This window comes from Macrobrachium nipponense, chromosome 36, assembly GCF_015104395.2.
Source record: "Macrobrachium nipponense isolate FS-2020 chromosome 36, ASM1510439v2, whole genome shotgun sequence".
Taxonomy (NCBI): domain Eukaryota; kingdom Metazoa; phylum Arthropoda; class Malacostraca; order Decapoda; family Palaemonidae; genus Macrobrachium; species Macrobrachium nipponense.
The window spans coordinates 3518044-3531757 of NC_087220.1; the positions used below are offsets into that span (position 1 = coordinate 3518044).

General features: G+C 37.0%; 1 protein-coding gene across 1 annotated transcript in view; it reads left to right on the forward strand.

The window, feature by feature from the left end:
• The window catches only part of LOC135203502 (gastrula zinc finger protein XlCGF8.2DB-like), a 64829-nt gene extending 51788 nt beyond the window's left edge, over positions 1–13041 (forward strand). The window contains exon 3 of the mRNA XM_064233230.1: positions 7740–13041. Coding sequence (XP_064089300.1) covers positions 8086–9150 — 1065 coding nt within the window. The 5' untranslated portion in view covers positions 7740–8085 and the 3' untranslated portion in view covers positions 9151–13041. The remainder of the gene's footprint in view (positions 1–7739) is intronic.
• Positions 13042–13714: the final 673 nt, after the last annotated feature.

Genomic DNA, 13714 nt, shown 5'->3' on the forward strand with positions numbered 1-13714 from the left:
ACGGTACGGGGCGCTCTTTATAATTCTGAAGCAAGTTTACATGCATCCTCTTTGCTCTACTCTTACCCATATTGATTAAATAATGCAGATTTCCCCTCTTCTCTAAAATTGAAAAAGGACCTTTGAACTAATAAGATAAGGGCACTGCAGCCATGTCGAGGTTCATAGCCACCGTGTCTTCCCATCAACTGAATTGTTCTTTAGTTGCTGTTAGTTTGTGTGGATGAGATGAAATTTTTTCGGATATGGGAGTTTGATTGACATCAAGACCAAAGTCCCATCATAAAGAGCCATTTTAACAGCTGCACATTCACAAAGAGATGATGTAGCACAACACAAATAATTACTGGAAACAGAAATGTGAATGAATCATTCAAGACAGGCTAACTACAAAACATTTTCCCCCATTCTATTCCCCCTCCTGAAGTTGACGATCATACAACTTGGAGCTCCTGACTCCCAAATTAAGTTGGCCTATAATAGCATGTCAATTATCTAATAGTTCACTTATTTTCGGCTGCCTCTCTCAAATTGATCTGTACGCTATCACCAAGTATCCGGTACCATATATATTCAGGGAAGAAAATTTGAACTCAACTAACAATTTACTTACAGGAAAATTAAGGTGAGAATTGCCCGCAGTTTGATGTTTAAAGTCAGCTGAGTGTGTCTGTCCCTTAACTTCCCACTGGCACGCACCACAGCCAGCCTATGCAATGTGTTTCAATACATTCTATCGATGCTGGCTTTGACGACCATTATTCGGCTAAATTTCTCCCTAGTAATATTTTACTTTCATTGTTCATTATATCCAGTAGACAGGCACTAACATAATTTTATATCCTCACTTCTGTTCAATGTATTTACTATTGCTAATATGATTTATAATGTGTCTCCAGCACAGTCATAAAAATTGGACAACCGAAAGTGCAAAACTGTCAGCTGTGTGGAAGGTATAGGGCGTCAATCACTGAAGTGGCGATCTCCCTGCCAAGAGTGACTTCAGGAGGCCATATTGAAAGGTCTCGGTCCAGCTCTTAGTAGTTTATTTTATTACAATTATTTTTTTAATCTTTATTAGTATTATTAATATTATTATTATTATTTGACTTAATTTCACAGAGAAAAATTACCTTACCAAAACAGGCCTAAGCACTCCAACCATTGTGGTCAAAGCCTAAGCATCTGCTCTTGGATCTAAGCAGTGTCAAGCATAAATGGTTCCTGTGCTAAAGGACTTTCTTTGCATACAGTAGCGAAGCATTAACTAAACAGTAATGTAGTACAATCACTAAACACTAACATTCACAGCGCACTTACACTCAGTAAGCACTCACACTTACATACACTCACTGTATGCACACACACACACACACACACATTTAACATACACTCACACTCAATAACACTAAACACACTGAATACCCAACACTCACTATACACTAAATGCTCACTAAACACTTAAAACACTAAGCTCACTAAATACTCATTATACCCCCAAACACTTGGTAAACATTCACTAAACACTCACTTAATCCTAAACATTAATTAAACCCAAAACACTCACTAAACTATAAGCACTCATTAAATACTAAATGCTTACCAAACCCTAAATACTTATTAAATACTAAACAGTGAATGAACATACACTCGTTAAAAACCCAATAAACACTTACACACCAAACACTCACTGAACATTCACTGAATACTTGCACACTAAACATTCACTAAACCCTAAACACTCACTGAATACTTACACCCTAAATAATACTAAACACTAACATTCACAAGACATTCGCTAAAACCCTAAAGACAAAACATTCACTAAACCCTAAAGACTCAGTATACATTCACTGAAAACTGACACATTAAATAGTTACTAAACCCTAAACTAAACATTCATCAAACACTTAATCAAAACATACACTAAACGCTTTTTCACTAAACCCTAACAATTCGCTAAACACTTACTCATTAAACATTAATGATAAAAAAAAATTCACAGTCACACTAATTTTTCATTTCGCTTGTTTTCCTTACATTAATACTAGGTGATTATTTTTTGGGTCTAGTTTGCTCTTATATTTATTCATAATCTTCTTGAGAGAATGGAAATGTTCGAAATAACTTGGTGTGTGGAGAGATTGTTTAAAAAATAGAGATCCGGTGTATCCTTCCTCAGCCAGGTGTATGATATCTGACGAGTTTTACACCAGCTGAAAAAAAAAAATCTACTATAGTAACAACAATATTCATTCCTAAACCTGATAATACAAAAATGTATCCATGATTTCATTAGTATGAAAGTCAGTTGAAAGCAAAAGAAGGTAGTCCTGCTTTGATAAAACAAACCAAGTAGACTATAGCGCAATTATTATGATCTGTACTCTGACTATAGCGTATGTATTACATATGTATTACTATCTATTTAATGGGTGCGTATTACTCTATTTAACTCTAATAATTATAAGAACTTACATGCTACTTTACAGTGCCAGTCTTCCAGCCACCGCTACATTAACGTTCATCTCATAAACAAAGCTCAAGCGAATACTATAATTGAAGTCAGTTGCTTGGTTGACAAAATAATAATATGACAGAAGTATTATGGGCCTACAGAAGACTGTTATTTATATGAAACAAATAAATATTTGTATCAAATAAATACAAAGGATATAGAAAGGATAAAAATATTTATTAAATATATCCCGATAATGTATAATACGGGTCAATAGTAACCTACTATGCTAGTCTAGACAAATTATTAGGGCTTGCCCTTCCCACTGCCCACCTGTTAGGGTGTGTTTGTCATGGGGAAACCACCCACTAAAATATCTGGCATTACCATTATAGCAATCTAGGATATGCAGCGCTATTGTAGTGTAAATTTCACTTGGTATCTCCAATGTTGGATGTAGATCCTGTGTCCCCCTCCCCCTCCCCACTCGTTGTGGGGTGTCTGTCAGGGGGAAACCACCCACTAAAATGTCTGGCATTACCATCACGGAATTCTAGGATATGAAGTATTATTGTAGTACAAATTTTACTTGGTGTCTCCAATATTGTATGCAGATCCTGTCTCCCCATCCCCCTCCCCTCCCCCTCCCCCTCCCCACTCGTTGTGGGGTGTCTGTCAGGGGGAAACCACCCACTAAAATGTCTAGCATTACCATCACAGCATTCTAGGATATGAAGTGCTATCGTAGTTCAAATTTCTTTTGGTATCTGCAATGTTGGATGCAGATCCTGTCTCCCCCTCCCCATTCATGTAAAAATTACATTTTTATAATAAAATTAGATTTTTCACATACCAAGTAATTACATGATTATAACCCTTCCCTCCTCCCTGCAGCAAGAGTCTGCCGCTCAGACTCGCATATCAGCAAGTTCAGAGAGGCAATGCAGTCATTCCTGTCTCAATAACAAGAACCACCTCAGTAGTGCCAAGTCATTCTGGGTCACCTGTCATCCTTGGAGAAGCTGGCCCCTCGTGAGTTCCTTCACCTTCGCTCTGTTCAGTGGAGAATGAAGGAATTTTGGTCTCCATAAGGGAGTCCCCATTCTTCCAGATGCCTTTCTCAGAGGAAGCAAGGAAGGACTTATCCTAGTGGTTCCAATCCCGAGATGCTTCTGTTTGTCGATACATTGATTTAGGGATAACACACCTAGAAAAGTTGCTGGTTTCAGGTGTGTGGAACCAGGACTTTAGACAGATCCACATCTGGATCTCAAGGTGGCATTTTTGGCTCTACAAGAGGTAGAGAACCCTGTGATGGGGGCCACTCCGTGGTGTTTATATCAACAATACAGTAATACTCAATCTTATGTCATCTGAGTCGTGCAAATTCACAATAGCACAAACGTTACTAACCATTTACTTTTTTTTCAAGGGAAATGTATTAAGCTAATTTTTAAATGAAATTACAGTAACTTTAATTTTATTCAAAAGTTAGCTTAATACTTATGGAGCATGATTATGGTCATATTTGGTGTTTAAACACTAGAAGTAAGCATTTACGAGCATTTTTAGAGACCGTGCCAAACTTACTGGAAAATCCTCTTGCGTGAGGTGGTCTACAGCCTAACCTCATTTTTTAAGTTCAGGGTATTACTGTACAACTGTACATTATTGGCATAGGTCAACAAGCAGCGGAATTGATTTCCCTTCAGTTCCACATGTTGGCGATGCAGGTTCATGAGTGGGCAGTAGGATGATCATTAGAGCTGTCAGCCAGGTAAATCCCAGGGAACCAGAACATAGTGGCAGATAAGCTCAATCGCCAGGGTCAGGAGATAAGGACAGAGTGGTCCCTACACTCAAGACATTACAGAAAGATTGTTCAATATTTTGGGGCTTACTAGCTGTAGACCTCTTTGCAACCTTGCACAACAGAAAGCTCCTGGCGTTCTGTTCTGTTGTGCCAGACCCATTGTCAGCAATAGGAGACACTTTCCAACACCCATGGGACAGTCTCCAAGGCCTATGCTTTTCTTCCATTTTGTCTGATTCATTGGGTGATCAGCAGGGTCATGATTACCCCAAATCTCAGATGACCCTGGTTTCTCCCAAGTGACCACTTGCCAAGTGGTATCCAGACCTGATAGCTGTACTTTCCTAGGTACCAAGAGAGATTCTCCCTTGGCACAACCTGCTGTGCCAGCTGCTCATAGAGAGGTATCACCAGGCTGTGTGAGAACTGTCACTTCACACCTGAAGACTATCCAGCGTCTCTTGTGAGCTAGAAGTATTTTCTCGTCACACAGCGACCAAGACGTCTGGATACCTTTGTAAATCTTCAGCGGCTGTGTACCAGAGGAAATGGGTCATCTTCTGTGATTGGTGTCGTTGACGGGGTATCTCTCTGGTCGGATCTCCTCTTCAGCATGTTGCAGACTTTCTTGTCTTTCTTCGCTGAGGGAAGTTTCTCTCCGTGTCAGCCATCAGGGGCTACAGAGCTGCTCTTTACTAATCCTTTGCTTGAAGGGTTTCAACCTCTCCTCCTTGTGGAGATCTCCAGGAATTCAGTCCCCCTGAGTGGGATGTGACTCTTGTCTTACAAAGCTTGACTTGTGCACCCTAGCCTTTACGAGAGTTCCCAGACAGGGATCTGACCTTCAAGACTGTGTTCTTGCTTACCCTGGCATTGGCAAGGAGAGTTGGTAAACTTCATGGACTATCCTTCAATGTTAAATACTTGAAGGGATGAGGATCTGCTGTACTCTAGTTTGTCCCAGAATTCGTAACGAAGACTCAGAATCCATCGGTTCCTGACACCAGATTCAAGTCCTTTTTGATCCCCTTCCTAGAGGACTTTGCTGGTAGTGATCAAGACAGTATACTACTGTGTCCAGTTCGAGTGTTGTGGTGCTATCTAAAGAGATTTCGACATTTCCATCCTGAGTGTCAATGACTCTTCGTTAGTGCTGGCTCGACCAAGGAAGAGGTGTCCAAGAACAAGATTAACTTCTGGCTTAGTGAGAAAATCAAGAGAGCGTACTCTACTTCTGACGAGGTAGTTTGGAGTACTTTCTGAGTAAGAGCTTACAAGGTTAGGGGCATTGGTCTGTCCCTTGCATTCTGGAAGAACCTGTTGGTTCCACAAGTACTGAGGGTGGGATGATGTTCATGAAAAACTACACTCACATCCTTCTACCTTCGGGACGTTGCCCATGGGTCCATGGACACTTTTTTTCTGGGGTCCTCTGGTGGCTGGTCAACAAGTTGTGTAACTCACCTGGCTTCCCTAGAGAGACAGATAGCAGCTTGCCTAAGTTGTTCAGTTACAAAGAGAGAGTGTGAGTGAGTGACTGGCCTCCTTCTCTTCCAAACCCTTTTTGAATAAATGATGCTATACATGCCCATTAATTGACAAGGCCCGGAAGACTGGTAGTTGAACATTACATAAGCTTAACAGGTCAGAGGCACAGGACTCCTTCCTCTGCTCTACATGACCAGGAAGGAGGCCCAGGTAAATTGAGGTACCAGTCAGTTCAGAGATTTACTGAGAATCCTTCCAATTGTAAAGACCGAAGGCTTATATTTGTTTAGGAACAAACTACAAATGTTTTAAGTTATTTGTATTTTTCTGAACATGCAAACCTGAAGGTCTTTACATAAATGTCGTACCTCAAGCCACCCCTCATTCTGCTACCTGACCCAAAAGGTTAAAGTGAAGCATAAGGATAGGGGTGGGGTGACTCCCACCCTACCGTTGATAGTTAACTACCTTATTTAAAGTTAAACGGCTGTTTTCCCAGCTTGTGCTGCAATTATATCCTTATGTAAAGAACTTCAAGTTTGTATATTAGGAAAAATACAAATTACTTGAAAAAAAATTGTAGTCATTTCACCTTTGCAGCATTGAAAACCAAAAGGGCTTTTTACACTATTCATTTTTATTTATGTATATACATTCATGTAGATTTTGATAGAGCTGAAGTTAAATGTGAATATATTGCCAAGTCGCAAGCCATGCATATGCAGATACACTAATTGAGGAAATGCTGTAATATGAAATTTTCATAGGTATACAAGCATAGCATTATATCATATCTCCCATTGCAGCCACCCCTCTTTGTTCATTACCCTACTCACTCTTCTTAACCACCAGTTAACCCATTTCCAACATGCACTGAAAGATACTCCTTCATAAAAAGCTCTGGTTCGAAAATAACCACCAAATCATACGCCAACTCCAACCCAGCACAACAAACCAACTGCCAACTCACAGACACCAAATCGCACAGCCAACCTCTTCAACTCCAACAATCACCGGACAGACACGAACAACAACTTTATAACACCAATATCACCCACTGGCTACATCTGAATCTGACTTACTGACTTCTTAAGATTCTCGTAATACACTACTGCCACTGATACTCGGCGATCACCACAACAGACACACTTACGACCGCCACTAAACCATTCCCATCTATTCCTCTACCAATTTGCTCTCTCTCTCTCTCTCTCTCTCTCTCTCTCTCTCTCTCTCTCTCTCTCTCTCTCTCTCTCTCTCTCTCTCTCTCTCTCTCTCTCTCTCTCTCTCTCTCTCTTTTCAGGCAATCCTCGGAGGCGTTATCAAATATAAACTACCATCATTACTCTTCCATAATATTTGAAGAAATGTAGCAGCACATACCTTTCCAAGACTGTCATCAGTGTTGTTGGTCATAATAGCTACTCATGTATTGTATCCGTAATAACAATCAGTGAAACTAATTTGAAAACATTCATCTCTCTTCAAATTACTATTCAATTCACCCTTACTATTTTTTCTTCTTATTATCTACTGCATCTGTGAATAATATGGTGTTATGTATAGCTGAATCACATATAATTAAGCATTTGCTGTGTATTGTACCCTTTCTGCTGTTACCCCACAAAACTCTTATGCTGGTCTCTTGCATTTTCTATTCTTGGCCTTTTATTTGTTATAAGATATGTTCATAAGTAATTTGCATTGTAATGTCATGCTAAGAAGGTTTACAGATGTGAGGTGGTAGGCGTCAATATTAACTGTTAATCTATTGTTGCACTGTTGCCTCAGGAATGTTTTGATGCTGTGTCTGGACAACGTTTGGTGGGATTGTATTCATATTTGGATAGAACTATCAAATGCACGCTTTGTTAATTGGCTTGAGACCTTTATGGGAACCTAAATTGAATTTGATTTATTATTTTGCTGCTTCAGTTCTGGAATTGTTTCCTAACTCTGTGTTGCATTCTTTGATTTCAGATTCTCCCTCAGAAGAACCTTCCTTTCTTCGTCAGTTTTGATTAGCATCAGGATTTTGGGCAATGCATGTTGTTTAATGGTAGTACATGGAACAGTACCAATAGCAACCCCTAAAGTATGAAACAACAGTGAATTATTGTACGTGTATTTAACAAATTTAAACAAAGTAAAATTCGTTTTGAATATTAGATTCATACATCAGCAGTGAAATCTGGTTGTAGTCCTTCAAGATATTGTACTTAATTTTTAACAGATTTATTCAGTAATTATTTGTAAACAATTTCGTGTTAAGAGTTGTGAATTGAACACATTGTCATTACAGAACAGGCCAGGACAAAAGGCTAAAATGAATCCAGAACATTCTTTAGAATTTCCTTTGAAAAGTGAAACTGAAGGTGCATTATCACTACCTTCCATAAACCAAGAAAACAGCAACTTGGCTGCCTTTAGTGGAACCAGTGATGGAGACTTTTTGTCTCTGGATCCATTGATGGACATCAAAATAGAGCCAGAGGAATTCTGTGAGTCTAATGAAGATGATGAATATTCAAATGAAATGAATTCAACAGTGAATGAAAAACATCCACAAACTTGCAAAAAGGAAGTAAAACGAGAAAGAAGGAATAGTCACAATGGAGAGAAGCCTTTCAGATCAACTGACTGTGAGAAAGCATTTTACAAGAAAATTAATCTTACAAATGATATCACAAATCCTACCAGAGAGAAATTCATCTGCAATGAATGTGGGAAAGCATTTTCCTCGAAACGCATTCTTAGAGTTCATATGAGAATCCACACTGGAGAGAAGCCATACATGTGCAAGGAATGTGGGAAAGCATTTTCTCAGAAATCAAATCTTACAAGTCATAAAAGATTGCATACTGGAGAGAAGCCATATATGTGCAAGGAATGTGGGAAAGCATTTTCCCACAAACCACATCTTACAAGTCATATGAGAATCCATACCGGAGATAAACCATTCATGTGCAAAGAATGTGGGAAAGCATTTTCCCACAAACCACGTCTTACAAGTCATATGAGAATCCATACCGGAGATATGCCATTCATGTGCAAAGAATGTGGGAAAGCATTTTCCCACAAACCACATCTTACACGACATATGAGATTGCATACTAGAGAGAAGCCATTCATGTGCAAGAAATGTGGGAAAGCATATTCCCAGAAATCAAATCTTAAACGTCATATGAGAATCCACACTGGAGAGAAACCATTCATGTGCAAGGAATGTGGGAAAGCATTTTCCCAGAAATCAAGTCTTACACGTCATATGAGATTGCATACTAGAGAGAAGCCATTCATGTGCAAGAAATGTGGGAAAGCATTTTCCCAGAAATCAAGTCTTACACGTCATATGAGATTACATACTGGAGAGGAAAAAGAAACAACATGATAAAATAAACCAGTTAAGGGCAGAGATTGCTCAAATGACCAACTATATGACAGATCAAATTCACTCACAAAATCTGCTCAAGAAAATAAAGAAAAAATACAGAATCGGGATGAACAAATGAGTGGAAAACTGGCAGAACACAAAGCTAATATAAAGGCCCTAGCTTCACAAATAGGAAGCAAACAACAGAAGATAAAAGCAAAACAGATAAATAGGCATTTTGGTAAAATTCCATAGAGAGTGTATAGAAAGATGACGAAAGAAACAGTTGAGGTACGAATGTAGGGCTGATGCCTTTGTATAATAAGGAGCCCTGTGAGGTTATTTAGATCTGCAATAATTTATGCCAAGGTCGGTTTGTTATGACTCTCCTTCCTCATTGGAGTGTCTTGGATTTCGATGATAATTTCTAAGTTAGTATCTTCTTTGGATATGAAGGCGGAGATGTTTCAAACTCATGATGATAATTTCTAAGTTCAATCAGTATCTTTCCAATGCGAGGTTCTAGAGTTGAAACACAGAGTATGAAAATATCTGTATTCTCTGAGACTACATGGTGAAGATCAGATAAAATTGGACAGGTCTTCTAATGATGATGGCTAATTGAAGTCTGACTACAATCTGGTTTACAAATCTTAAAGTGAGCAGACAGTAGCTCGAACATACGAACATACACACAGATGACATAGATTACAAGTCATGTAGGCCGTTTGGGTTATAGGTTAATGTGGTTGTCTCAAGCAGGAGGCTTTGACAACCGTTTACAAAACAATAGGTTTCATGACCACGGATGACGGCAAACTAGACACTGACTGATACAACACGTCATCTTAGCCTACTTTCTTATCTGGTCTGATCACACTTCTGCAAGCAAACTGGTTGACCTCTTGGGTCACTGGTTTTAATTAATCATAGTTTTAGTTTTTATATATGGAATAACATTCCATATTTTTGTATTATGTAACACTTACACAAACACCACCGAGCAAGGAAGACCTAGAGAGATTTTGGAAGCAACTGTTTGAAGACCCTAAACAACACCATGAGAATTCATGGATTGACACTATTAGGCAGAAGAACAGCTAGAAACAGCAAATGCCACCAATAATGTTCACCATTGGAAAAGTAACAAAGAAATTGAAAGAATACGTATAATAATTTCAAGATAACAGTAGATGCTAGATGCATGTGACTTCATAAATAAGCAAATCCCACAGGAAAATGATTGTCAGAAATCCAAGCACTTACTATCATTTTCCTGTGGGATTCGCATATTTATGAAGTCACGTACATCTACTGTGATTTTTTAAGTATAATGGAAACCACATGCAACTTCTACGCCTTTTCTTTGAATTTTCCGAGCCTTGTTCTATTCGTGACATCCTTCTGTAATGCTCTTATCATCGCTCACGAACTGAAACTCCGACTTAACTTTCTATGGAAGTGTATGAACGAGCAAGTAATGCCCAAGTTGATTTCACCAGTGAGAATTCTTCGCCTAGCAGAGCGACCTTTTGACGAGTTTCAACGCATCATACTTCAGAAACACATCGACATCACAAAAGTGGAAGTAGATGATGCATTTCATACACTTAGAAACAGACGGTATAGCTTTAATCAGACGGTTCCTGTCGATTGGAAGAATCGGATGCTGGATTATTGCTACAGAAAATTGAGAAAGTGCTGCAACCGTCTTGAAAGGAAGCCTCAAGTCAAGCTGAAGAATCTTATTGCTGAAAGCAACTGGACTAAGCATGTTAACGTGGACTTCATGATTAATTTATCAGACAAACCAGTGGATAGTGCTACGACAGCGGCTTTGGGATATGGGTTAAGCTTTGGTGTATTTATTGGTAACCTGGACTGTGTCGACATCTCAATCCTTTTGTTATTTAGAAAAATTTAATCAAAACCTATGCCCTGATAATATCAATATTTGTAAAGGTATTGTGTATGGTGCTATGAGTAAACCCTCTCCCCCAATGTACCCGTGAGATTTCTCCAGGCTTTTAAGAAAATTAAAGAAGACGAAACAGTGAAAGTGACAAAAGCAGATAAATCTAATTCAGTGGTAATAATGAATAAAAGTGACCATATAAGTAAAATAATGACATTGTTAAATGATACAGATACTTAAACGAAACTGAGGTCTGACCCTACACAGACAGTGAACTCCCATTTTAATAAACAAATTAAGTCCATTTTGAAGGGCTTGGACCATTTAATTAAACAGTTTACACCGCAATGCGCCTCCCTACCTTATATGTATGGTTTAGTCAAGACACATAAAATCAATAACCCTATAAGACTAATCATTAGTTCAGTGGGCTCAGTTACGTATAATTTATCTAAATGGCTTGTAAAAATTCTTACTCCTTTGGTAGGAAACATTTCTAACAGGAATGTTAAAAACAATGTTGATTTATAAACAAATTGAATAGTTTAAATTTGAATTTTGATTTTAATATGGTTAGTTTTGATGTTGTCTCTTTATTTACAAAAGTGCCTGTAGATGACTTACTTGAATATTTGGAGGAGGAATTAGAACGTCATGACATTCCCTTAAGTGCAGTAAACCTCATTAGTCTCATAAGGTTATGTATCAAAGATAGTAAATTTTGTTTTAATGGGGAATTTTTTGTACAAAAGTTTGGCATGGCTATGGGTAATCCCTTATCTCCTGTCCTTAGCAATATTTACATGGAATTTTTTGAGACAAAACTCTTACCAAGAATTTTGCCCCAAAAAGTTATTTGGTTTAGATATGTGGATGATATCTTCTGTATTTGGCCAGTTCACGAAAATCTCCAGGAATTCCTTAATAATCTCAATAATTTAGTCCCTTCTATAAAATTTACTGTAGAGGAAGAAAGAAATTGTAATTTGAATTTTCTTGATGTAACTGTCCATAGAAATGATAGAAATTTCACCTTTTCAGTCTTTCGAAAATCAACTAACATTGCCTCTTTTGTTCATTACTACTCCAATCACCATCAAAATGTTAAATTCTCTTTTTTCTGGGATGTTCTTAAGGGCTTTACGTGTCTGTAGCCCGCAGTTTATTGACGCTGAAATTAAAACTACTTATGATATTGCATTGAAACTTAAATACCCAAGGACTTTTGTAGATGTGGCATGGAAAAGAGCTAGAAAAACATTTTATTCAACTAATGACAAACTTGAATTTAGTAAGCATAACATTCTAAAATTACCCTATGATGAAAGGTTTTTAGATATTCCTAGAATTTTAAAGCTTTTTAACATAAATGTTGTTTTCAGTAATATTAATGTCAAGAGTTTAGTAATCAAAAATTCTCCTAAAGATCTTCCAGGCTGCATATATGAAATTCCTTGCAAAAAGTGTGATAAAGTCTATTACGGACAGACCGGTAAATCTTCTTCACAACGTCTCAAACAGCATCAATATTCTGTGAGAACTGGGCAAATATCGAATGCATTATTTGTACATATCAGAGATTTAGACCATCCTATTAATGGAGTCAAGCAAGAGCCTTAATCCCATATAATGACACAGTTAAAAAGAATATCATTGAATCTTGTTTCTTCAAGTCAAATAATAGAAATGTTCTAAATTCAAGTCTTGGTTTATTTAAACTTGATGCTTTCATAACGAAATTGTAGATAAATTTAAGCAACAAAATTAATATATTCAGTTTTTACATGTTTTGGACTGTAAAGATACTTTGTAATTTCGGCTAGGGTCAGAATCTGTTTAAGTTTGTGACCGTGTGATATCCGATAATCCTGGATTATCCCTTTTAATTTTTACCCTTTTGATAATTAACCATCTGGTATTCCTGATCTTGTTTTTACCTGAGGCCTTCCTCTCCAATTGTACTTCATTAACTCCTTGACATGTCTGAGTAAAGACGAAAGTGCTTGGATTTCTGACTATCATTTTCCTGTGGGATTTGCTTTTATATATATATATATATATATATATATATATATATATATATATATTATATATATATATATATATATATATATATACTATATATATATATATATATATATATATATATATATATATATATATATATATATATATATATATATATATATATATATATATATATATATATATATATATATATATATATATATATATATATATATATATATATATATATATATATATAGGTTACTGTAAAATTTTTGTATATGGTAAACAAAAAATATATACAGTCTATGAGTGACCATGTTATAAAGAATGTTAAATAAGTATAATTTGAAAGTAAAAGAGCGTTTAGCAACGGTCAGTGGCTGATAATTTTTTATTAAAACTGTGGCATGCTAAGATTATGTTAATAGTGAAAAATAAAAATAACTCTAAATTAAAAGTTGCTAGGGTGATCTCAGCAGCGGTCAGTGACAAGGAAACTTTGTTCTTAGCTGATCATTTTTGGGTAGACATCCTAAATTCTTAGCCACAACGAATGAGCTAAAAAAGTAAATGTTATCCGACAACTGCTACCAAGTATGTCTAAAAATAGAATTCCTATCAGGATTGCCAATACATTACATGAATTTTTTATTAATT